The sequence below is a fragment of the Corythoichthys intestinalis genome, chromosome 7 (assembly GCF_030265065.1).
Source record: "Corythoichthys intestinalis isolate RoL2023-P3 chromosome 7, ASM3026506v1, whole genome shotgun sequence".
Lineage (NCBI taxonomy): Eukaryota > Metazoa > Chordata > Actinopteri > Syngnathiformes > Syngnathidae > Corythoichthys > Corythoichthys intestinalis.
The window spans coordinates 47,209,382-47,236,320 of record NC_080401.1 but is presented as its reverse complement, the minus strand read 5'-3'; the positions used below and the strand labels follow the sequence as shown (position 1 = coordinate 47,236,320).

At 39.0% G+C, this 26,939-nt stretch overlaps 2 protein-coding genes across 6 annotated transcripts in view; both read left to right on the top strand.

Annotated features, from left to right (window-relative positions):
- The window catches only part of haus8 (HAUS augmin like complex subunit 8), a 37,466-nt gene extending 25,566 nt beyond the window's left edge, over nucleotides 1-11,900 (top strand). For 3 of the 4 annotated variants that reach the window (XM_057841779.1, XM_057841776.1, XM_057841778.1), the window contains 6 exons: nucleotides 851-946; nucleotides 1,017-1,117; nucleotides 1,198-1,356; nucleotides 5,619-5,760; nucleotides 5,855-5,996; nucleotides 11,721-11,899. In XM_057841779.1, coding sequence (XP_057697762.1) covers nucleotides 851-946; nucleotides 1,017-1,117; nucleotides 1,198-1,356; nucleotides 5,619-5,760; nucleotides 5,855-5,996; nucleotides 11,721-11,853 — 773 coding nt within the window. In that variant the 3' untranslated portion in view covers nucleotides 11,854-11,899. Of the gene's footprint in view, nucleotides 1-850; nucleotides 947-1,016; nucleotides 1,118-1,197; nucleotides 1,357-5,618; nucleotides 5,761-5,854; nucleotides 5,997-11,720 lie in introns of all 4 variants that reach the window. The other variant, XM_057841780.1, reaches the window with a different exon arrangement.
- A 2,244-nt stretch (nucleotides 11,901-14,144) lies between these two features.
- On the top strand, nucleotides 14,145-24,789 carry sac3d1 (SAC3 domain containing 1). 2 transcript variants are annotated; one of them, XM_057841606.1, is made up of 4 exons: nucleotides 14,145-14,286; nucleotides 17,407-17,818; nucleotides 19,301-19,583; nucleotides 24,138-24,789. In XM_057841606.1, the coding sequence occupies exons 1-4, from the start codon at nucleotides 14,258-14,260 to the stop codon at nucleotides 24,602-24,604; spliced, it is 1,191 nt and encodes a 396-aa protein (XP_057697589.1). In that variant the 5' UTR covers nucleotides 14,145-14,257; the 3' UTR covers nucleotides 24,605-24,789. The 2 variants fall into 2 exon arrangements, with proteins under 2 accessions (XP_057697589.1, XP_057697590.1); XM_057841607.1 differs by having other exon boundaries at nucleotides 14,181-14,286; nucleotides 17,410-17,818; nucleotides 24,138-24,786.
- Nucleotides 24,790-26,939: the final 2,150 nt, after the last annotated feature.

Below are 26,939 nucleotides of genomic sequence, written 5' to 3'. Positions count from 1 at the left end.
AAGCTTATGTTGGTCTTAACAGGGAGCAGCTGGATTCAGCCATGTGAAATGGGTTATGTCATATTCACTGCTGCCACCAGAGGGCAGTGTATCCACCCAAATCAGTAAAACTAATTGCAAATACTTTCAAAACAAAGCATTACAACACCACCAGTCTTTTTTTCTTCCTAATCGAATTAGTCGAGTTAATTGATTAATCGTTGCAGCATTAATATGCCATATATATGGTCCCTTTGGGAGGTCTAATGCTTTTGTTGCAATTTTGGGGCATTGTATGCTATTGGAGCTAACTTTTTTTTTTCTAAGCCTAATGGCTTCATTTGCTGTATCAAGGAGCAAAAGGCATTTTTTTGCCTCTATTACGTATAGGTCAGATGTGTACGGCTGAGTGTTCATAGTGCAGAGTCATCAGATACATATCGGAATTATAGCCACATATTAAAAAGGCTCAGGTCGGATTTGAAAACATCAGAACTGGACTGTTCATACTGCATTTAAGTGTCAGCATATTGGCTCAAAAAATCTTGAACTGATCTGCTTTGTAAATGTAGCCTTAGACAGCACACCGTCCAACTACACAGTGTAACAACGCTTTTTTTAACAACTAATTTAAGTTGGCCACGACAGTAAATGTTTATCTGTGCCGTTTCTGTCGGGACCAAGTCAGGCTGCATTTGTGTTTTTGAGATTTTATCCCCCCAATTTTTTTCCCAATCTTTTGTGTTAGTATGAAAAAAATGCCTTTTTTATTTTTAGAACTTTGATTGCCAATTGAAGGAAAGAACAAATTGTACATGGATTTGCTTGTTTTCTTGTGAAGACTAATTAAAACTGCCTTTTAAATTTCCAGCTAAGGGACCACATCCGATGTATAAGACGTTTCTGCAGTCAACCTTCTCCGAAGGACACTGCAATCGGCCTGACTTTGATATTTCAGACATTGAGGGTAAAGTAATAACTCGTGTTCTTGTTATGAATAAGACTGACATCTTATGGTGTTCTGTTCAATCAATAAGGTAAAGCGGTGCTCAAAAGTGCTAAAGAAGCTGACAGTTGCCCACAAGATAAGTGGTGGATTGAGAAGCAAGCATTGCTCCTAACTTTTCTCACTGCAAAGGTGAGCGTCTCACAGTAATACCACCGGCGCTGATTTGGTACTTTGAGCAAAATATGATTGAATGGTTGTGTTTCACTTAGATGGAACATAACACTGACAAGCTGAAGGCCAAGGAGGAGGCAAGGCTATTGCACATGATGGAAGTAGATGAGGCGCTATACAGTGAGATGATGGAGAAAAAGCGGCAGTACCTCCTGATGGAGAAGCGAAGACTGGCAAATGAGCTGCTGGATTTGCAGGTCAGGAAATCAATGTATCCCTTATAATTTCAACTAGTAGTGAACTATTCATCAACTTTCTAAAGGGAAAATTAATGTCTCAAAGTATTTAACCATGAACATCAGGACAAAATCTTAACCATAGGAATTTCTTAGAACTCTGGTAATGCAAAAATGTTGATATAAAAAAGATGAGCCGAGTTAGAGCGCCTATGACGGCAAAAAGCATGTTTATTTCATATTTCACGCGGTATTTTATGCTCTTGAATTAAATGGACCGCTTAGATGTGTGTGGAAGCGATCGCTATATTTATTCAATTTTTTTAATCCCGCGCCATGAATAAGTGACTTCTTGGATTGACAAAGAATGCGAATGTCACGTCAGCGGGATAATCATCTTCAGTATACAGCCAATACTACAGTATGCACCAGGGAGAGGCGTGTGAGCCTTTTTGGGTTTCAAAAAGTTCCCGTTCATCGCGGATAATGTATTGTGAGGTGAGTAAGCTTCCTGTTTTATATTATGTCAAATACTGGGATCATGGCACACGTTTTAATAAGGAGGTGGCTTGCATTTTGTGGGTGACAATGCTCCTTGTCCACCGAGAAGGCCACTCGGCCGACGACTGGTGGCTTGTCATACACCCTCTCGGTCCTATTCGCGTGATTGCCTCGAATGCGCTTTCCTCGGCTTGGCCACGAGCAGCCCCTCGCTCCGACGCCGGCCGGTTTGGCTGGCCGATCCAGCCCGCTCGGTCCTATTCGCGTGCCCGCAAAGAAGGTGCTTTCCTCGCCTTGGCCACGATAAGCCCCCAGCTCCGACGTCGGCTGGTGTGTCCACCGAGAATGGACTATTTTTGGCATTCATTCCCAGCTACGAGCACTGCCAGCCCGCCGTGGCCGCAGCAGAAAGATGAGCCGTAACTTGCTCACCGCCAGGGGCTGGCCGATCGGTGAAGACAATCAACCCCGCCGCCATGTGTGACATGAGTCGGGGTAGTTTTGTGTGATTTTCCGTTTTCGAAAGGCGAGAATAAGACTTGGAAAAGCTGCTCGGTTCGGGTTAGCATATTGGCTAGCTGTCACGCCTCCTGTTTTGTTTCCTCCGTCTCCGAAGCCAGGGCAGGGAAATGACAAAAGTCGGACTAACTCCGGTAGCATAAAATACCGTTCGGGAGAGTAAAGCCTGAGTTATGCTCCTGCGTTGCGGTGACAGCGAAGTGACTATGGCATCAGGGAGCATTCGATAGTTCTGCGTTGAGGCAACGCGTTGCTCTGTAATTCACCTCCGAGCCACTAGAGGGGTGTGGCGTTATGTTTGTACGGTTTTGGGGCATGCTTGTTGACTTCCGCTAGTCTAGTTTAACGGAGAAAAAATGATGCAAGATGGAACGCTTGAATGTAAATCTTCAGCTCATCAATATTGAATAAATTTTGATCATACAAATGTTGAGGGGCAGGCGACGCAGAAGATGGTTTAGAGGCGATCTGGCCGACTTTTGATGCCACACAGAGAGTTCTAGACTCGGGTGGAGACAGCTAGCTGTGGCGGCTTTCTTCAAACTGGCATCGAGCACTGCATCCAAGGTCTGCAAAGCCCTCCAGCCCGATTTGTTTGCCGTGTCCTACAACCAGCTCGTGGGAAGCCATAGCAGATTTCTGGCGTCTACGGAACTTCCCAAACTGTGTTGGAAGCCTTGATGTTAACGTTATCATAAAAAGCACCGAGGCACTCTCAATCAGTGATGTATCGTGGGTGAATTGTCTGTTATTGAAAATTAAAGATCAAAACAACTCTGACACCAAACCTGTGCTTTATTCTTCATATACTTGAAGTGTGACACGTAAATAAGTCACAGACTCACAGCAAACATATGTACACAATAAATATTGAAGTGCACCAACCAAGAATATGACATGAAGTGATAGAAAGCTGGCAGTTTTTGGCCGTGTGTGTCACCGCTTCATGTGGCCACTCGATTCCGAACACACACGTCTCGGTGGTTCTTCCATTTTTTTTCTATTCAATCGCTGACCTTGCCATTTGGCAAACTTCATGATGTCTTGACGAGACTTGCTCTTCAATGATACTCCCGTCGGCTTGGTCCATTTTTGCGTGTAGAAAAATAATGTTTTACAATAGCGGTGATTTCGCGCTGAACCGGAAACAACAGTCTGAGCGAACCAATCACAGTCTATTTCCACCTCGTCATACGCATTAACGTGACACTAGGGTTTGAAAAATCAATAGGACCGCGTCAGGCTACGGCGCAGGGTTGTAAATCGGGTCTTCCTTGACGGCGCAGGTCTGACGCGGAAGTATAACTCGGCCTTAAGAAGTCGGCAGTTTTGACCATTAGGCAGTAATTTTGCTCTGTCGTACTGAATAAATGCATTTTTAAAATATTTCTTATTCCATTTAGCACAAGACTGGTATTTGTTATGACCATACTATTCATTCAGCAATTGGGGAAAAATACTTGGATAAAAAGAATAGCGTGTAAAAATATTGGAGTAGAGAGATTGAAACAATCTTGACATTTTGCTGCTCTCTGTCGTATTTTCCTCGTTCTGAATCTTCCCCCTCAATGGGCTGAATTCTAGTGCTATAATGACAGGCGTGACTAAACGGCAGATTAAAAGACTAATTTCTTGTCATCTGCGCTTTGCCAAATTGTTGTATATAGTCGAATTGTCTGAAAATATGATTCTAATTCACATAATACTATAACATTTTTTAATGCTGTCACAGGCACTTTGAAGAATGACCCATAATTGACTGGTATGCACAGACAACCAATTTGAAGAAAATGCAACTTTGAAAAACACTGAGACAGGAAAAATTGAAATTTGGTTTTAAATTTTCACATTTTTTGGTGTTTTTCTGGATCTTATTGTGCTTTATTTTTGATCATATACATTAAGGGTGTAACGGTACATGTATTTGTATTGAACCGTTTCGGTATTTGGTCGGTCCGGAACGAAGTCTTACCGAACGAGTTTCTGACGTAATGTAACGCTTACTTTTCAAGGCTGTGAGTCGATCGGGTTACACTTTGTTTGTGTTGATTATATTTACTCCGTCTTCTCTACTATAATGAGGACTAACACGGTAGGACAGTAAATTAGAAAAGTCAACAGCGCGACAACGTGACCGTTAAAGTCAATCAGCCAATGCACACCAGTCGCAGTGCGGCCGCGTGTTAGGCACGTCCCAGAAGCGGCTCAACGCAATGCACGCGAAACGAACGGCAGAGTTTATTTATTTGACGCGAGACGCGGCCATTCTGCGTCAATACTACTAGCTAGCAGACCGGGCAGACCGGAAGTCACTCTTGTAAAAATACGGTGGATCCGGTCGATTTTCAAACTAATATGAAATTGTAACCCACTTTTTGAGTCCATCAGATCTCTTGAGTGGTAGAATGGGGCAGAGTTGACTTGTCTTTGTTGATTTACAGTTGTCTTCTCTGCTATAATAATAACCAACATGGCCCCGTGTTCAATACAAAACCCTCTTACCACAACAAAACAAGTAGAAACTAATATTCAGATAGGAACTAAAGTTATACAACATAAGATATGCAATATAAATGAATACTACATCACATTTGTAAAATACAAACACATAATAAGATAAATAATAGCCCATTTAAATAAATTGAAATTAGCTAAAAGACCTGTAATTAAATAATAAGAATAATACACAGATCCTGCTACACAATGAAATTTATGAATTTCTGTGTGGCACTTTAACTTGACAAAATCCACCAATAAAGCTTTTGAAAACCGTTCATAAGAAAAAAATTCATTGAGGCATTTCATTTGTAAAATACATGTTAAAATCTTTGTCATTGGAATTGTTTTTCTCTTCAGCACTCTTTCAGAAAGAAAGCTGACCAATACGTGGGGTCTGAAAGGCAAATTGTTGTTAGATTATTATCTTTAAATACCCGCTACTTTTTGAGCAGAATTCTAGCTTTGTATAGGCTACTGTTCCTATTGTTCAGAGCACAAAAATGTGAATTAAACAACTAGCACATTTATATTTTGCATTTTGTTTTCTTACTGTACTGAAAATGAACCGAACCGTGACCTCAAAACCGAGGTACGTACCGAACCGAGATTTTTATGTACCGTTACACCCCTAATATACACATCATCTAATTGAATTTGACCTGATTTTTGATTTTGCTTATTGGCAAATGGTGCCGTCAGTATGTGATGGTATAAATATAGCTGTTGTGAAAAGTGTATCCATCATCTTCTGATTGTTCCATCAGATTTCTGCTTTGACTCCGGTGGCAGAAGCTGCAAAAGACTTCACAGAGTCATACAAGACTTTGGCCTCTGCTGTTGACACCACACGACATGAGCTACCTGTCAAGAACTTCCACATTGCTGGTGACAGGCGGGAATTTCTCAGTCAGTGTCGCCTTTTATATTTTCAAAGATGAAAAACTGGATGGCGAGGAAAGTATAGAAAATGAAAAGGCTGTAAACTTTTTTTTCTCTCTAGGTAAAGCAGAGGCTTCTTTGCAGGAGAGTGAGGTACTTCTGAGAGAATGCACAGAAGGAAATTATGAGGACAACCGTGCTGTTCTGGAGTGCCTTAAAGGCATAAAGAGTTCCTCAAAAGACCTAAAACAGGAGATGGTTGGGTAGGTACTCAAGCTAAAGACACATTATTGTATCTCATTGGATTTTATTGTACTGTAATCAGAGGTGGGTAGTAACGAGTTACATTTACTCTGTTTCTTTTACTTGAGTAACTTTTTGAGAAAAATGTACTTCTAACAGTAGTTTTATCAAGCCTTACTTTTTACTTGAGTAGATTTGTGAAGAAGAAATGCTACTCTCCAGTACTTTGTGCTACAGTAGTCGTTACATTTTCACCAGTGAGACGTCCCAACAATAGTCACATGACTCGATTAACGCCTTTTCACACTAGCGTCAGCCCAGCGTCAGCCCAGTGTGAAGAAAAATGGGAGGAGCCACGTAGACTCTCAGGAAGTGAAAAGCGACTATAGTCTAGGGCTGTCCCAAACGACTAATTTTCTCCCGATTAGTCAGCCGACTATTTTTACGATTAGTTGACTAATCTAATAATAATTATTATTTTTTTTTAAAACTAATTTAGCAATGAAATTTTTGTTGACGCTTATCAATTCACAAAAAACATATTGGAACACTCAAATCATTTATTAAAGTACAAATAAACACGTAAATAACAATAATAAATCACAAATAAACAATGAGTTCAAATGCTGATAGAATTAATTAGTGTAGCATCCCGATTGAAAAGATGGTCTCTTAAACTGATGGTTTACAACTTTTATTCCATCCTTGATGTAAACACACCGTAAAGGCTACGGTGCACACAAATAAAGCAACACAATTAGAAATTAACAAAAACTTTTCACCTTTTTACTTTTAAACCTTATTTATATATCAATGAATTGCCTATATGAATTGCCTTTACCTTATCATTGACAATCTCTCCCTTGAGTGCAATCACTGTATATACTGTATATATTTATGACCTTTTAACCTTATATAATTTTCTATACCATAAAATAAACCATAACATGAAATAAAGCTTTCAATTAGCACTAGGCCTGCAAGCAGGACTGAACGGGCCCTCGCAATCTAGCGCAACTCGGACGTCACGCAACTCGGACTGTGTGCAGGTCAGGGTGGTGGCAGATCCTCCTCTCTAATCATCTCATTAGAACCTAACATGCTCGAAAGTCGCCTATTTACATTCCCACACCCAAGAGATAAAAACCCCTATTGGAGAGAGTACTACAAAAAAGGAGCCACTACTGAGCTGTGCAGCCAAGCCCTTATTCAAAACCAAAATTAATCTTCTAACTGGGCCAATTCGACCAAGTGTGCCAACTATTGTGGCTCTATAAGCTCCCTGAATCTCTGAAAAAAAATATTTCCTTGAAATGGCGAACAAAGGGTCGTCACGGCAACAGACAGAGACACGTGGACATGGGCCGTAAAAAAGTATTTTAATAGGTCTTGAAACTACAATGACCAACATGAAAAGAACTGGACATGTTTTGGAAAAACGAGTGACTTTCTATCGCCACTAGTTGGCGCTGTAGGGTTGATGCAAATGACCCCTACAAGGCCCTTCAGGGTATGACTCTCAACAAGCACGGGAAGTTTGGCGCAGATATCTTGTATATCTGCCGAGTTATGACTGTTCAAAGTTTTTGGAGAGAAAAATTGTTGACAGTCATTTTCACTTTCCTGTTTGGACCCCTCCGCTTCAACGAAACTTCAATATTTTTCATCAGGCACCTGAAGACAGGTCTTAAGGTTTCCCTTATGCAGGTTTGAGGTAGATTGATTTTTTCCTTTAGAGGAGGAGTGTGTCCCGTAAAAAAGGGCATTTCCTGTTCCCACTAGGAGGCGCCAGGCACAAATGGTAAATTTTCAATCCAGTCCTGCTCAGGCTGGTATACCTCACACACATGCCAGATTTAAAATAGATTGAACGTTGTATGAGGGAGTTATCAGTCATTTTCCGAATTCGGTGTTTTGGCGAAAAAATGGAAGAATTTGGCGCCCCGCCCAGGTCAGGCCCGTGAATGAAAACACACCATTTTTATAACTTAAGATTTCATATGCCTCATGAACAGTCTCACCAATTTTGAGAATGATCAAACTAATTCCCTAGGTGCCAAGGTGTAAAATGTGCACACTGTAAATCGATAAAAAGTTCACATTCAATCCAAAATACCCGATTTCCTGTAGGATTTGGAATGTGTGTGCAAGAGACTTTTTGGAGCAGTTTTGCACAAAGTTTTGACTCTCCAAATTTCATCACTCTATGTGAGAAAAACCTAAATGGAGAGGCCTTTTTGAAAAATTCAAGGGGGCGCCACTGAGCCATTTTGTTAAATTGTTTCGTAACGTTGCAAGATTATCGAACGTTATCCAAAGCCGCATGTATGTGCAAATTTTGGTGAGTTTTTATGCATATTCAAGCCTCCAAATGTAAACTCTTACTGTGAACCCATGAAAATTTCACATTCGATCCAAAATACCCGATTTCCTGTTGGATTTGGAATATGGGTGCAAGAGACTTTTTGGAGCAGTTTTGCATAAGGTATCTACTCCCCAAATTTCCTTGCTCTATGTTGAAAAAACCCAATAGGAAAGGCCTTTTTTAAAACTTCTTTCTGTCGCCACTAGTTGGCACTGTAGAGTTGATGCAAATGACCCCTACACGAACCTTCAGGGTATGACTCTCAACAAACACGGGAAGTTTGGCGCAGATATGTTGTATATCTGCCGAGTTATGACTGTTCAAAGTTTTTGGCGAGACAAATTGTTGACGGTTATTTTCACTTCCAGTTTGTACCTCTCCGCTTCTACAAAACCTCAATATTTTTCATTAGGCACCTGAACACATGTCTTGAGGCTCCCCTGAAACAGGTTTGAGGTCAATAGATTTTTTTCCCTTGGAGGAGGAGCCTGTCTCGTAAAGAAGGCCATTTCCTGTTCCCACTAGGGGGCGCCAAGCCTAATGGGTAAAATTTAAATGCAGTCGTGTTCAGGCTGGGATATCTCATATACTTGCTAGAAATGAAAAAGATTGAACGTTGTATCACGGAGTTTTTAATCATTTTCTGAATTTGGTGTTTTGCCCAAAAATGGCCAACTTTGGGACTACGCCCAGGCCAGACCCTTGGATGAAAACTCACCATTTTGAAAACTTAAGATCTCATATGTCTCCTGTATAGTCTGACCAATTTTGAAGACGATCCAACTATTTTCTTCAGCGACAAGGTCTCAAATGTAAATCGATAAAATTTCGCATTTGATCCAAAATTTCCGACTTCCTGTTGGATTTGGAATATAGGTGCAAGAGACTTTTTGGAGCAGTTTTACGCAATGTATCGACTCACCAAATTTCATCATTCTACGTTGAAAAAACCTAATAGGAAAGGCCTTTTTGAAAATTTCAAGGGGGCGCCACTGAGCGATTTTGTTAAATTTTTTTGTAGATTATCAAAATTTACGCAAAGTTGCATGTATGTGCAAATTTTGGTGAGTTTTCGTGCATGTTCAGGCCTCCAAACGTAAACTCCAACTGTGAACCGAAAAAATTTCACATTTGATCCAAAATATCCGATTTCCTGTCGGATTTGGAATATGGGTGCAAGAGGCTTTTTTGAACAGTTAGGCATAAGGTATCTACTCCCCAAATTTCATCGCTCTACGTTGAAAACCTGAGAGGAGAGGCCTTTTTGAAAATTTTAAGGGTCAAGGGGGCGCCACTGAGCCATTTTTTGAAATTTTTTCAAAACGACGCAAGATTATCAAATTTTACGCGAATCTGCACGTATGTGCAAATTTTGGTGACTTTTCGTGCATGTTCAGGCCTCCAAATTGGCCATTTTCATTTGCCATGAAGAAAGAAGAATAATAATAATAATAATAATAATAATCCTTTGCATTACAATAGGGCCTTCGCACGCCTAGTGCTCGGGCCCTAATTAAGAGCAATACTAATAGCACTTATAGGCCCACTGTCAATGAAACATTATTATTTAGTAAGGCGACAGCACCCTCTGGTGTACAAAAAATGAAAAAAATAATTTAAAAAATTACAAACTGCGTGAAGGCGCTTGAGGTGTTTATTCACGGCCGACGTGAAGCCAAGCTTGGCACTGAAGAGACAGGACAGAAGAGCGTACTCTCCTTTGTTTCTTTGAAATAAGTCGATGTTTTGGACACTCTGGTGCGCTTTTTTTTGGCTTTGTGCCGCTTTCCCCGCTTGCAAACAGAGCATCCGACATTCTAACTTTCCACGCATATATTTTTTTAACCCTTCATTAACCGTCGACGGGATGTTGTGCTCGTCGACGGATTTACGTCATCGATTACGTCGACTATGTCGACTAGTCGGGACAGCTCTACTATAGTCCCAATCTAGCACCAATGCATTTATATTTTCATTGTTGCACAATAAAACAGCGACTTTTCCTATTTCAAGAAGTAGGGGGCATTTTAATAGCCAGGTAAATAATTTGATTACTTTCGGTGGGACAAACGTACATCGAGGTACCATTTAGCTTAGCAAGGAGTCATTTTTCAAGTGTCCCAGAGATCACAAAACTTTTAAAAAGTGCATCTATTAAAGTTTCGTCGGCTGTGATATATCCTTCCGCTGAAACGGCCTAATAGCACAGATATAAGTACACCTGTCCCTCTGCATTTGGATGGGTTGTTGATGTTAGCGCGGCGACGCTCTGAAAATAGAGCAAGGCTCTATTTTGGACCCCGCCTTTCGGGACAAATTCATTCAAACTTTCCGTGCTGCCCAAAACTGCAGCTCACTTTTGCTGGGAAGTGCCCTCTCACATACAAAATGAATGGGTTGCCGCTGGACCATTCACACTCTGCTGCCACTAGTTTGAAATGGCCATTATACCAATTAAAATCAAGCTTGCCGTTCTATGATCACGCTGGCCTGTTCAATCACGTGGCATCTTTTAAAAAAAAAAAAAATTGACATTTGGTGTAAGTATTTGACATAGTGCCTCCTTCAACATGACACGAAAGCACAGATTTTAATTTATTTCCATGTTTTTATTTGGCACCCATTGACCACGGAAAACCGGAGATATGATCCTTATAGCCTTGAAAAGTGGAAAAGCGCTATACAAGTATAACACCATAACCATATTAGGAACTGCATTCTCCACTAGAGGGCACTCATGCTCTTTGGGTTAGGTTAGGGTTGGGGTCTTTCTGTAAAAAGAATTTTCACTCGCCTTAATTCATTGATTTTTTTGGGGGAAAAATTTAATTTTTATTTTTTGCATTTCTTTGGCTTAATGTGGTTATGTTATAAGTTACAGTACAGTATAATAATATTTTTGCGCTAGGAAAAAATACCAAACATCGTAAGCAGGTACTCACTACTTGAGTATTCTTTTTACCAAATACTTTACTTGTACTTGAGTACATTTTTTTTTATGACTACTTTTACTTGAGTAATATTATTTTGAAGTAACACTACTCTTAAGTACGATTTTTGACTACTCTACCCACCTTTAACTTTAATACACCGGTTTAAATTTAAAAAATAAATTTCAAAGGGAATGTGCTTTGGAAAGGTTTGTCAGTTTCTTGTATACACATAATGTGGTGTCTGATGTGCCTACTCAAGAGTGAAATACTGTCTGTGTGCTGACAATGAGACTTTAACCAACATTAAGGTTTTTAAATAATGCAGGACTCTCACACAATTTGTCTTGACAGTTTTCTAGGTGAAGAAAGGTTTTTGTTTTTCTATTAAGATGGAACCACTTGTTTCAAAGCCAAGGCCTCACATATTTTGTTTTCCCCCAATTTAGGGTGACTTCAGAACTGCTGGAACTGTCGTCGCTGGTCTCTCGTCGCAACGTCCTAACACAGATGGCTGTGGAGGAGGAGAAACTTGGAGCAGCTAGAACCCTGGAGCTCTTCTGTAAAAAAATATCTTCATGAAATTTTAAAATTATGTCTAATAAATATGTTGCGTTCTTGTTCAGTCTGTTCACTGGTCCAAAAATGAATTAGTTCATACAATAGTTGTTCTCCCCGTAATGTGTTGCCAAAAGCTACATTATGTTGCTTTTTTTATTTTATTTTATTTTATTTTATTTTTTTATTTTTTTTTATTTTATTATGTGAATGTATTCAGACCTGTTTGAAGAATCAGGACTTTGGTCATAAAGGTAGGGATTAGTAAGTATAGTCGTAAGACAAAAACGGGAATAAAACAAAATAACTTGGTTAAAGTCAGTCGGAGTCCGTGGGTATTGACAAAGTTACTACTGTTATCACCGGAGGTTAAAATGTCCAGAATTCTGCTTTGCCAAGGCCAGTGACGATTCTTGAATTTTAAGAGCGTGTCTTATATAGTATACCCTTGCTCAGGGGTGTCCAAACTTTTTGCAAAGGGGGCCAGATTTGGTGTGGTAAAAATGTGGGGAGCCGACCTTGGCTGAAGTCCTTTACGTAGAACAATATATTTAAGCAAATTTTAGCAAGCCATTCTGTGTGTCACATTTGCATTATTATTTTTTAAAATAATTTCAACAATCTTGCAACTCGCCTTTGTGGCGTTCTCTTTCGACTCTCAGGCTCTTTTGCGAAATGCTGCTGCTGTAAAATTAAACTAGTTTCAAGTTGCTTCAATTTCTCGCTACATATCTTCCGTGTAATCTTGTCGTACATGTCAGCGTGTCTTGTTTGGTAATATTGCCTCACATTGAACTCTTTAAAAACAGCGACTGTCTCTTTGCAAATTTGGCAGACACAGTTGTTGCATATTTTGGTGAAGAAATAGTCCAACTTCCACCTATCCTTGAAGCGTCAGCAGTTGCAGTCAACTTGTTTTTTTTTATTGATTGTCGCCATTTTAGTAAATTGGGAGTAAAGGGTCACACGGGGTAATGTTAGAGTGCGGCTGCCTTTTACTGGGTAAATGAGGAGCAGCATTTAGTGTGTAGGTTACTTCATATGCTGGTAGCACTACTGCTGACCAATATATTAAGTCTGTGTGCGGGCCAGCCGTTATTGATTTTATGACAGAGGCTGGGGGCCGGATGAAATTTGTCCACGGGCCGCATTTGGCCCCGGACTGGACTTTGGACATGACTGCCCTAGCTTTATATTTGGGTTTGCTTGTTAAGGTGTCAGCAGGCTAATTTCAAGGTTAAGAGATGGTGAAGAACAGAAGATGCTGAATGTTAATCATGATTCTGTGGTTTGAGTGATTTGAGAAAACATACTGTGCTCTTATCCAAATCGCCACCAAAATAGATTGTTATTTTATGTACTATTTATGTATAAACTAGGGCTGTCAAACGATTAAAATTTTTAATCGAGTTAATTACAGCATAAAAATTAATTAATCATAATTAATCGCAATTAATCGCAATTCAAACCATCTATAAAATATGCCATATTTTTCTGTAAATTATATGTTCTGTAAAATAATTTGTTGGAATGGAAAGATGAGACACAAGATGGATATATACATTTAACATACGGTACGTAAGGACTGTAGTGGGCATTTCACTCTACTGTCATTTAAATCTGTCTATGCTGTCCTCACTCCGAAGCGTCTACTTTTTCCAAAGCTAGACAGCTAGTGAACGACGCCTTAATAATCAGACTTCTTCCTTTTTCATCTGATTTATTAATAAAATGGCCTCAAACCATTGTCCTCTTTAGACCGTAGTGTAACTACAAAAAAAAGTACACAAGCATTGCATTAGCAACAACGTTAGCTTAGCACGCTCTACAGGTTCATTAAACATAAACAAAAAGCGTCTCATACAAAAAATATAACATTTCGCTTACTAACATAATATGTACATTCTTTACAACAACCATACTTACGGACAAATCTTGTCCAAGGATCATATAAGCACAACATTACAACGTAGGCGTCAGCCCGAGACGTCGTGCAGCCATATTGAACTGGCAAGAAAGCAATAAACCATGTCGCAAAGCAACCACAAGAGTTCGCTTTTAGACAGCACAAAAAAAACTTGCTGTAAAACTTACCAAAAGGCAGAATACTGTCTGAGCGGGACATGTGTGTTAATTGCGTCAAATATTTTAACGTGATTAATTTTAAAAATTAATTACCGCGCGTTAACGCGATAATTTTGACAGCCCTAGTATAAACGTGTGACATTTTATTGACATGTTTCATGAATTGGATTAACTACTGTAAAAAGGGGTATTTGCAATTCAAATGTGATCGAGTCAATACTTCATGCCAGGATTACCAATAAAGTAATGGCAGAATTTCCCAATAGATGGCAGTGTGGGCAGGAAAGCAGTTGCTGTATGCAATAAGAAGCGTAGAAAAAGTACTCGGGCTGTGTCACTGCAAATGAAGTACGGTGGATATCCTCGTAACAGGTGAGTTTGAGCGATATTTACACATTTAAATTGCGTTTTGAAGCCAAAACGACATTCAAATGGAATCTTGTGAACTGTATTCATGCACATGTATAAATACTTAGCGTGAGTATGTACTTTGACGTCAAAGAACTACACTTTGGTGGTAATATGAATTCAACTTGAATCTCGCTATAGCTCGCAAAATAAACGTCAAACTGCTGAATCTTATTGATTGCTAGGCTAAAATGTTCAACCGGTATAAAATTCCGTCGTTCAAACAACGCTAGTTACTAAAAATTACAATGACAGAGCTAACGCACGTCAACATGCTAGATAAATAGACGTCTAGGGTATCCGCGTCCGTCTTAAAAATTCTAAAAATGTAATATTTCGAATGTAAGGCCTTAAAATGTCTCAAGTTCTCCTAAAATCCCACACATGGTCTTAAATAACATTTTGAAAGTACCTCTGCTGACCGCTCATTTTCCTTGAAGTCTTTTTAACGTTTATTTTTTGCGGTATTGATGGGAAATGGGTCCTAAACTGTATTCAATATGGTCTTAAAAAGTCATAAATCTCGCCTGTTGAAACCTGCAGAGACCCTGACGTCGTATCCTGAAAGGAAAATGACATTTGTGTAACAGTAATTTAGTGAAAAATGTCATAATAAATATTTTACATAAATATGTCGGAAAACGCGGACAAGGCTGAAAAAGAAGTTTCTGCTTTTGCACCCTTCTTTAAAATAAACTGCTGTATTTCAAGCCAAAAGAACTGTTGTGTTTCATAGAACGATTTGTCTATATGCTGCCATAGCAGTTTGCGCATTAAGCCCCTAAACTATTTTTAATTTTCCGGTTTACCCTGGAGACCCAAGTTTACAGACAACGCGCAACCGCTTTTGTTTCAACCCAGCCATAAAAAGAAGGTAAGGAGTTATATTTATAGTTCGAAATGTATATCATTTTTAGCTTAGAACCATGGATGTCTAGTTTTTAGATTAAAAAAAAAAAACTTTATAAAATTATTCACTAGCATATTTTAAACTGTTCTATATTCTAAACAAATTACATCACAATGAAAAAAATAGTGTCTGTAAATAGGTCAAGGATATCTGCCTCATAACTATCGCTTAATTCTATTTTTTTGTTACTGTTGCATTTTCCCTGATATTTTAGATGACGATCGATCCAAAAAAACAAACAAAAAAACATTTAAAAGGAGAAATATCCGAAAAAGAAAATGTTGACCACTCCTTGATGTCTGCGATTTCTGCATTGCGACCCTTGTTATATTACCGTGTTTCACCCATAAAATCCCCCAAAATTCCATTACATTCAGTAAGACATGCTACATGGAGGTTGTGAATCGAAACAAGGTAAGTTCGCGATAATATCTCGATAAATCATGGTGTCTTTAATTATGCTCTCACCTCAAGTTGCGGTTTAGGGGTTTAAATTTTTTTTTTTAAATGCCCTCCTGTTCAAAATTTTTCTTCCCCTAGAAATTTGAGATTTTAAGCTTTCCAATAATGTATCACACATACATATAGGGAGTGTCAGAGCGGAACTTAAAGTCACCTGAGTGTTTTCCACCATACATTGATAACGTTTAACAAAAAAGTAATGGGGTAAGGTTTCAAATTCCAACTGTTTCTAATACAAACTATTTGGAATTTGCATGTTGTCACGATGATTGCGGGGGTTTGTCAGGGTGATTGAAGTCTTAAGTTGTCTCTGCGAATGGTTGTTTCTGGGGTTGTTCTGATCATGTTTTTTTGCTCCCGATCCGATCCTGATCGTTTTAGTTTGAGTATCTGCCGATGCCGATATTTCCCGATCCGATTGCTTTTTTTTTTTTTTTTTTTGCTCCCGATTCAATTCCAATCATTTCCGATAATTTTTCCCGATCATATACATTTTGGCAATGCATGCAAATAAAAAAAACGAATAAACGAATAAAACTCGAATATATATATTTAAAAAATTAATAAATAATGAATATATACATTCAACATACAGTACATAATTACTGTATTTGTTTATTATGACAATAAATCCTCAAGATGGCATTTACATTATTAACATTCTTTCTGTGAGAGGGATCCACGGATAGTAAGACTTGTAATTCTTAAAGGATAAATGTGACTTTGTATATTGTGACTAAATATTGCCATCTAGCGTATTTGTTGAGCTTTCAGTAAATGATACTGCAGCCATTTATCTTCTGCCCAAATGCATGATGTGAAGTGCAACCGTGACTGTGCGTAGGGACACCAATTGATATATCTTCTCTGCGTTGGGAAAGAATATGGGGTGTTAAGAAAATGATCAACTACTACCTTTCTTCCCCAAATTGCCTCCCACGTTATATTTAATTGCTGAGAGAGGTATTGTAAGGCTTTAGCCACACAAAAAAAGGCTCCAAAGGCTGTCAAAATTCTCTCTACTCATTATACGCTGCCTTTTAGCGCTATTTATAGGTAAAACGGCGTCTTTATAGATTGAACGCGACAATGCGTGAGTGGGTCGTGCAGAGCATGCGTTAATTATTTAACGTGATTAATTTTAAAAAATTAATTACCACCGTTAACGCAATAAATTTGATAGCCCTACTTTAAGCCAAAACTACTCTGGACGAGTGTAAGACGTTTTGTCTGTAACGTTAAATACAATTAGAAAACGATTTAAATAAAATATATATATTTAAAAAAGGCATGTCCGATATTTTTTTGCCGATTCAGATACTTTGAAAATGACGTGATCGGACCCGATCGATTGGGACATCTTTAGTTGTTTCCTTATGTGCAGACTCTCTACCCCACAGGTGTCAAACTGATTCCAAAAAGGGCCAAGTGGGTGCAGGTTTGCTTTCCAACCAATGAAAAGGACACCTTTTCACCAATCAGATCTTTTACATGTGTAATCAGTTAAACTTTGTCAGGTGCTGCTTGTTTCAGTAGGAAGTTCATTGGTTAAACTCTCTGCACGGTATCGGTTGGAACAAAATCCAGCACCCACTTGGCCCTTTCTGGAATCGGTTTGACACCTGTGCTGTACCCTAATTAGAAGAAGTGCTATACAAACGATGGATCAATGATAATTATGGTGTCTCAAATGTCTTTTTGCTTCCCCCAAGCAGTTCCACCTCCCTGCAGACAGATGCACCAGGAGAAAGGGAAAAAAGATGGAGTAACCAAGGACGCGGGCGAGGCAACCTTAAATCCCACGTGAAAGACGATGTCAGAGCTGGGCATCGTGAGGATGATACTGTACCCAGGGGCACATGCCAGACCATGTGTCCCACAGTGGAGATGCACAAGCGTGAGTCCCAGAGACGTCTGCATCGCTTCGAGATGTTGGTGGGCACGGAGAAAGACCGTAGACCCCGAGCTGACCCTAGGCGTATCGTCAAGGAGTATTCCAGACCGGCTGCCGGAAAAGACTCTGCCGGCCCCGCCGACTTGCGTCCACCTACCGTGTTGCTGAAAACTGTGTGTTACCTCATTGATGAGGTTGCTGCAGCTCCTCAGCTGCATCCTTGGACTGAGGCTAGTAGCCGTTTTTACCAGAGGTTGACCAATGCCGATTTAAAAAAAAAAAAAAATCTGCCAATTGCCGATGTGTAAAGCTGTTTTTGTAAGATGATGTGTGAGCCCCATGTCATTTTTTTTTAAAGCAAGTGGATTATGAAAGGAAACTCATTATATAAATTTAGCTATATGAAGTTTAATTTGTAATCTGGTACTTCCTTTGGAGCACTTGCCACTACATGGTGCAAAATCACAATTTACAAAGAAATCATCTAAAACCGTGAACATAACGTTTATCCTATTATATTGGCTCTTATTGGCTGATCTTGCGAAAAAAAATAAAACATACAACGGCCCGACATATCAGTCAGAATATATCGGCTGACCTTTATAAGAAACATCATAACCCAAAAAGTGAAAATAACAATTTATTATAATTTTTTATATCTGTTATAAATCAGCTGATATTGGCCGATCTTGGGGTGGGGGGAAGGGGAGTCCACATATCGGCCCAATATATCAGCCAGCCAATCAGTAGATCTTTATAAGAAAGATAATCACCCAAATGGTGAACAAAAGTTATCCAATTACTGTATAATGGCTTGATATAAGCTAATGGCTGATCTTGAAAAACATCCATGTATCGGCCAACCTATACTTTTTCATAGTGCATAGCAGTGATACGTTTCATCAGATTAGGGCTGCAGCTATCAATTATTTTAGTAGCCAATTAATCGATGAACTAGTTATTTTGAATAATCGAGTAATTGGATAAGGAACATAAAAAAATACCTGAGTTGAGCCTTAAACGATACAAAAAAATAAATGACGATCTAAGTGCAACAAAAGGACTATTGGCTAACTTGCATAGCAAATGTCCGATAGCTTAAATGCTATAAAATACTGTTTTTTTTTGTTTTGTTTTGTTTTGTTTTGTTTTTTAACACAATGCTCTTAACAAATAATTCAAACACATATTCCCACAAAACGGCAAAATATATCTATAAACTAAATTACGAATGCATTAAAAAACATTGGCGTCTTAACAGGGAGCAGCTAGATTTAACCATGTTAATTGGGTTATGTCCTATTCACTGTTTAACCGAATACTCGAAGCAGCCAAATTTAATTTGAATCTTTTTTTCTAATCAAATTACTCGAGCTAATCGATTAATCGCTGTAGCACAACATTATATTAATACAATCATATATTTATAACGAATAGTAATTTTGTGGGAATATATTTTAAAACTTTTTTTTTAGTGGCATATTTACTGTACATTGAATGTCCCGGCTGTACTGTAGCTGCAAACAGAGGGCAGCTGCTTTGATGAAACCTACCAACCTAGGAATATGAGTAGAATTAGAAATTAAAATTGTCTTGCAGGGAAAAAAATGTTTGTGAAAAACAAAAAATGATATTGCTGATCACTAGTTTGAACCTATTTTAACTCGCTTGAACCTATTTTAACTCGCTAAACTTCGGTTGTTACATTGCAGGTATATAGCTTTGTTTTTGATCGACTGCGCAGCGTGAAACAGGATATGATCATCCAGAGGGCGAACGGTCCAGACTGCGTGGCCATTTTGGAGCGGACTGTGCGATTCCTCATATACGCTTCGTATCGTCTCTGCGGCGAGCCCCTGCGACTCTTTGATCCCCGCATCAATGACACGCACCTCCAAGAGAACCTGAACTGGCTGTTGGAATGCTACGCGAACGGCAATGGACCACATCCAAACCAGGAGGAGTTCCAGGCACTCTGTTTACTCTATAACTTAGGTGAGTTTCTTCGTTTTGCTTTTGATATTTTCGGAGAAGTTGGGCGTATTCGAGCGTTTGTTACGAAAAAACCTTGATTCGTTTGGGCAAATGTGAACACGGGAAACGTGTTTGCGTGCGTAATAAACGAGACTACAGCAGCTGGACGAGGTGATCTCAGCTCAAATCTATTCGCGCTCTGCAGCAATGGCGTACCGCAAGCAACACGTCACTTCTGCTCATTAATATTCATGACAGCAATTGTTGCTATGCGGGTCAACCTCCCATTTCTCCGTAATAATAAATGAGTGGAAATAGTGTACGAACGAGATGTTTACTGAGCTAAACCTACCAATTCTGTCCGAAAATGATGTCCCTGGTGCCAAATTCACTGGTAAAGATATGGAAGAACATACAAATGTCCAGTTAGAGATGGCTTGAGTGTTGAGGGCCGGAAAAGAGAGGAAAAAGAACCGACCTGATCCAGAGTTCACTTTTTTATCAACACCTTTTGCTTGTGTGCATTGTCTTATGCTACTGACAATGCTATTCTCCCGTTTCAACAATCTATCCTTTACCACCATATGCCCTGTCTTTCTTATATATTATATCCTCTGGTTGTCTTACGTCTCTGACCGTTCTTACATTGCTATTTTTGTGTAGCGATCGCAAATAATACTCGGTGACAGCCAACGGACACTTTAAATTTTTTCATTAATAAATCTTAATTCTATAATTTATTTACACGTCCTCCTTACTAAAGTTTTTTTTTTTTTTTTTTTTTACAATAGAAAATGTAACAGTGGCAGTCAGATACCATTTTAATTTTTTTCAGGTCATTCATTGTCAGACAGAAGCAGCTCCGCAAAACGCCACGCTAAAAAATAAGTAAAAATATCAAAATGGCTTACTTCTTTGTCCTTTTTCGGACCATGGCCCCCAACAAAGTGTTTACTGCATATGAAATGTGAATGGCTTCACCTTGCTGGCGTTAAACTAGTCTTTTGGAAGTCCGCGCAAGTTGATCCATTCTTCATTTTTTCCTCCAAATTTTTGGTTTCAGGAAACATATGAAGAAAACATCCTTCATATGTCGTAATGTCTACTAGACATTACGACATATGAAGGATATGAAGGATTTTTTCTTCAAACGGCTAGACTCTAGTCGTTTCGACAAGTTCCTTTGCAGCAGTGTTTAATCGGCATGTTCTTTTTTGAAAGATTACCAGAGAAAAATAGCAGAAATTACATGAATTGTATGCGAGGGCGTGTCTATAATGTCCCACTTCCACGTTACGATGGCGACGACACGGTCTAAAAATAGCATTCGTGCGGTATGCTATTCGTCCACAGTGAGAACAGAATCGACGCAGCAACTGACACAACTTTTGTTCGATCGCTGTCAGTGGTCACCAATGAGTTAACAAGTACTTATTTGAATTTAAATTCAATTGTAAATTACTCAAATGTTATTCTTAATTTGAAGAAGATGGTGGTGATGATGGAACTTTTTTAAACAAACTCACAGGTAACCTTTTTTTTTTTTTTTTTTTAACAAGGTGCGTTCAAAGTCCCCTCATCAATAACATTTTCGCAAATGATCACTCCAAATATAATGCGGAAATACAAATGAAATTGATAGAACACAAAAATGTAATAAAATGAGTGAAAATAGTACACAGAGAAGAACAAAAAAACAAATGATCATCATTTTGAACATGATTTTTAGTCAAGCTTCACTCAAACCTCTCATCTCACACACACATATTTTTTTCCGTTATCATCATGGCAAGCGACAGTACCTTGCCCAACAAGATGAGCGAGATTTGTTATTGTCATTGTTCCGTCAGTTCATTGGTCAAAAAGCAGGAGAGGTGGGGGAATGTTTCCATGCATAGTCTTGTGAAACACCATACCAGTATTTCATTCTACAGATAAGTAGTGCTGCAACGATTAATCAATTAACTCGAGTATTCGATTAGAAAAAAAGATTCAAATTAAATTTTGCTGCTTCGAGTATTCGTTTAATTTAAGTGCGTTGTAATGGTTTATTTTGAAAGTGTTTGCATTTAGTTTTATTGATTTGGGTGGATACACTGCCCTCTAGTCTGCCTCATTTCACATGGCTGAATCAGGTGCTCCTTTGTTAAGACGAACATAAGCTAAGTTTTTGTTTGAGCTAATATATATATATATTTTTTAAATGCCTAATATATATATTTTTTTTTTAAATGCATGCGTAATTTAGTTTATAGGTATATTTAGCCTATTTTTGTGGGACTATATGTCTGAACCATTTGTTAAGAGCACTGTAAAAAAAAAAGTTTATAGCATTTAAACTAGCAGACGTATGCTATGCAAGTTAGCTAATTGTTCTTTTGTTGTACATATATCCTCATTTATTTATTTATTTATTATAACGTTTGAGGCTCAGCTCGGGTAATTTAATTTTTTACGTTCCTTATTCGATTATTCGAACTATTGGTTCATCGATTAATTGACTACTAAAATAATCGATAGCTGCAGCCCTACAAAAACGACACTATTTTTGAGTTTCATAATAATATAAAAAAGCATGTCCTTTAAAAGCTCAATACGGGACGTTTACTGTAATTTTTGGACTATAAAGCGCAACGGCCAAATTTTACAAAATTTAAGAAATCCATCCATATACATGCCGAACCTGACTATTAGCCTCAGTAGTCCACATTTTAACATTGGATATTTACATAGATGTTACACAGAAATATTTGATCAAAAATATATTCATTAACCAGATGAACAGGCATCAACATTGCCAACTCGTGTTGTCTCAGTGCTTTAAAACAAACTTTAAACTTAAAAAATAAAAACATCACTACATTTGCAAAGATAAATAATCCACGTTACCTTGCCTTCCAAACTTGAAGTTGATGAAATCCTCTTAAAAACGGTTAACAGCTAGCGCTAGCCCTTGTATAACAACTTTGGTGTAGCATACTGTGGCATTAAAGTCCTCAGAGTGCCAGTTTAAAACAGCTAATTAACGCTAGCATCGCGTTCTCTTGCCGTAGCAAATAGTGGATGCCCAGCCATTTAAAATTGTTGCTTTGTAGCAGCATATAGTGTCAAATGGAGCCATATTTATCTATAAAATCCTGAGTTTTTGAGTAAGTCTGATGAGCTTCTGGCAAGCTTTATCGGTGCTAGTGTAGCGGCTTTGAGCTATGTCATGGCAAAATTTGGAAAGCCATAATTTGAAAATATGTCGATTATTGTTATTTTTAACAAGAATATATGAAGCTTGTTTGTAAAAATAAAAATAAAATTAAATAGAAAAATCCATAAATAAGCAGCTTCCTTATTAAAGCCGCATGGTAAATATGCTGAGAAAAAAGTAGTGGCTTTGAGCCCGAAAAATACGGTACCTGTATTTCTGACAATGGAATGATTCCGTTTTCCAAGGGATGGTTAGCAACCCTAGGCATGGGCAGTAAATAAGTTTAAAGTGGCATTAACAAAAGTGCTCATGAAAAGGGTTATGTCATAATTATGATGGTCTTATGACAGTCTCATGACACCACTGTCAAATAAAGTGTTACCAACATTTTTTTTTGTTCTCTGTTGCAGTTCATTACATGTTACCAGAGGTGGGCAGTAACGTGTTACATGTACTCTGTTACATTTACTTGAGTAACCTTTTGAGAAAAATGTACTTCTAAGACTAGTTTTACTTTACTTGAGCAGATATGTGAAGAAAAAAACTTACTCCACTACTTTGGGCTCCACAAGAGTCGTTCCATTTTTCGTCTTTATTCTACGTATTAGATTTTATTTTTTTGCCAGGATGCCAAGAGTAGTGCTACTAATTTCACCAATGAGACGTCGCAACAATAATCACATGACTCCATTACACCAATCTTACGCAAGCTTGCTCTACAATCACGCCAGCATGTTCAGTGGTATAGCGTCTTTAAAGCACCGTAAAAAAGTATTTGACATAGAGCGCTGCCCTCAACATGGCTCGAAACCGCGGATTTAAACCTCTCTCCCAGGTTTTATTTGGCACCGATTGACCATAGAAAACCGGAGATATGATCCTTTTAATTTCATAATAGTAACTATGAAGGAACTATTCAAACTAGGAACTATTTTCCCCACTGGAGGTCACTCATGCTCTTTGGATGAATAATGCTTTTTTTCCTGCCAGAATTTCTGTAATGGGCTATTGTTGTAACAGTATCATTATAACAACAGTTCATATAGTTAAGTTTGTGCTGAGAGAGGAAAAATACTCTTCTTATTCTTATTCTTTTCACTGGATACTTTTTTAGTTGTACTTGAGTACATTTTTTGGATGACTACTTTTACTTGAGTAATATTTTTTTGAAGTAACGCTACTCTTGCTTGAGTAAAATTTTTGGCTACTCTGCCCACCTCTTCATGTTACACGCCAAAGGACTTTTGTGGCTCTTGGTACTATTTTTTTTTTTTTTGTGTGGTTGTGTGACAGTCAAAACACCTCTTTGAGTATCTAAGGTTGATGAACCCTCCATTAGCCTAATAACACTTCTTATTTCTGCTTAATCATCCAAGGTTCCCATCGCGCTATGCAGCACATCATGGAGCTTCCGGCGCCGCTTCGGCACAGCCCCACCCTCACGCTCGCCATATCCATCAACCGTTCCTTCTTGGAGCGCAACCCGGTACGTCTGCTGCGCTTGGCCCACCGCCTGAACTTCCTGCAGGCCTGCGCTTTGCACCGCCACATGACGGCAAGCCGTAAGGACCTGCTGCTCATATACAGCCACGGCTACAGCAGCCGAAATTGTCGCTTCCCATTGGACGCACTGTCTAAACTCCTTGCCTTGGAGGAAAGTTTGACGAGCACGCTTTGTCAGGTGTGTGGCGTGGAGGTCAACACTGACCAGCAGGTGGTGTTCTCCAAGGGTGCCTTTGCTGAACCAGAACAAGGGAAACTGTGTTGCTCTTTTTATCACAATATTGTGTCCGAGAAGCAAAAAGTCCTCGCCCTGAGTAACCTCCTTCATGGGTGCATTTGACAAAACGCACAGTTAAGTTATGGTGATGAACACATGTCTGAGCATTTTTGTTTTGGTGTTAGAGGTATTGATAAAGCATTCAAATGCATTTTTTAAGGCTTATTTGAAGTTCAGTCTACTGTCAATAAAAACTGTAAAAATTCAGTTTGGAATGTTGTGGTTTGGTGGTCATTTTAGTTATTCAGTCTGTAAAAGACTTCATATACAGTGGGGCAAATAAGTATTTAGTCAACCACTAATTGTGCAAGTTCTCCCCCTTGAAAATATTAGAGAGGCCTGTAATTGTCAACATGGGTAACCCTCAACCATGAGTGACAGAATGGGGGGGCGGGGGGCAGAAAATCACATTGTTTGATTTTTAAAGAATTTATTTGCAAATCATGGTGGAGTAAGTATTTGGTCAATACCAAAAGTTCATCTCAATACTTTGTTATGTACCCTTTGTTGGCAATAACGGAGGCCAAACATTTTCTGTAACTCTTCACAAGCTTTTCACACACTGTTGCTGGTATTTTGGCCCATTCCTCCATGCAGATCTCCTCTAGACAAGTGATGTTTTGGGGCTGTCGTTGGGCAACACGGACTTTCAACTCCTTCCACAGATTTTCTATGGGGTTGAGTTTTGGAGACTGGCTAGGCCACTCCAGGACCTTGAAATGCTTCTTACGATGCCACTCCTTTGTTGCCCTGGCTGTGTGTTTGGGATCATTGTCATGCTGAAAGACCCAGCCACGTCTCATCTTCAATGCCCTTGCTGATGGAAGGAGATTTTCACTCAAAATCTCTCGATACATGGCCCCATTCATTCCTTCCTTTACACAGATCAGTCGTCCTGGTCCCTTTGCAGAGAAACAGCCCCAAAGCATGATGTTTCCACCCCCATGCTTCACAGTGGGTATGGTGTTCTTCGGATGCAACTCAGTATTCTTTCTCCTCCAAACACGAGAACCTGTGTTTCTACCAAAATGTTCTATTTTGGTTTCATCTGACCATAACACATTCTCCCAGTCCTCTTCTGGATCATCCGAATGCTCTCTAGAGAACCGTAGACATGCCTGGACGTGTACTGGCTTCAGCAGGGGGACACGTTTTGCAGCGCAGGATTTGAGTCCCTGGCGGCGCGTTATGTTACTGATAGTAGCCTTTGTTACTGTGGTCCCAGCTCTCTGTAGGTCATTCACTAGGTCCCCGCGTGTGGTTTTCTCTTGTTATCATTTTGACGCCACGGGGTGAGATCTTGCATGGAGCCCCAGATCGAGGGATATTATCAGTGGTCTCGTATGTCTTCTATTTTCTAATAATTGCTCCCACAGTTGATTTCTTTACACCATGCGTTTTACCTATTGCAGATTAAGTCTTCCCAGCCTGGTGCAGGTCTACAATTTTGTCTCTGGTGTCCTTCGATAGCTCTTTGGTCTTGGCCATAGTGGAGTTTGGAGTGTGACTGACTGAGTTGTGGACAGGGGTCTTTTATACCGATAATGAGTTAAAACAGGTGCCATTAATACAGGTAACGAGTGGAGCCTCGTTAGACCTCTTTGACAGCCAGAAATCTTGCTTGTTTGTAGGTGACCAAATACTTTAATTTGGAAATAAATTATTCAAAAATCAAACAAAGTGATTTTCAGTTTTTTTTCCACATTCTGTCTCTCATGGTTGAGGTTTACCCATGTTGACAATTACAGGCCTCTCTTATCTTTTCAAATAGGAGAACTTGCACAATTGGTGGTTGACTAAATACTTATTTGCCCCACTGTAGTTGTTTATTGTAACCTTTTAAAAAGAAAAAAAAGCCCAACAACATTCTCATAAAATTGGATTTTTTTCGTTTTAAAAAACGATCCAAAAAATGGACTGGCATTAAAAGAAAAATAATGGCATTGATGGAAAATATTTTAACCTTTTTATCGAGCACACTTTAAATCATTGGCTGCCACTGATTGAGCTAGACATCCAATCCATTCTATGATAGGTTGGCAGAAATCCTCACACTAAACATGAACTGGGCGTCTCGTGTCAACCATAACACTGAAAGATGAGCTTTCACAGACCTCAAACTTCTCACAGTTTAAATTAACATTGTTTTCAGTGGCAGGCAATGAATTAAATACTATGAAATTAAAATTAAACATTAGTAGTGTTATTTTGGGTCCAAAAATAGAGCCAGGGTTCAAAAGTAGGCTTTAAAAACCCTGTTTTGAGTTTGTAATTATGGTTCCAAACTAGGGTAAGGGTTCCAAAGAAGGTTTTTAAAACCCAGTTTAGAGTCTGTAATAGGCATGTGCCGGTTACCGGTTTCACGGTTTACCGCGGTGAGAAAACGTTGCGGTTTCAA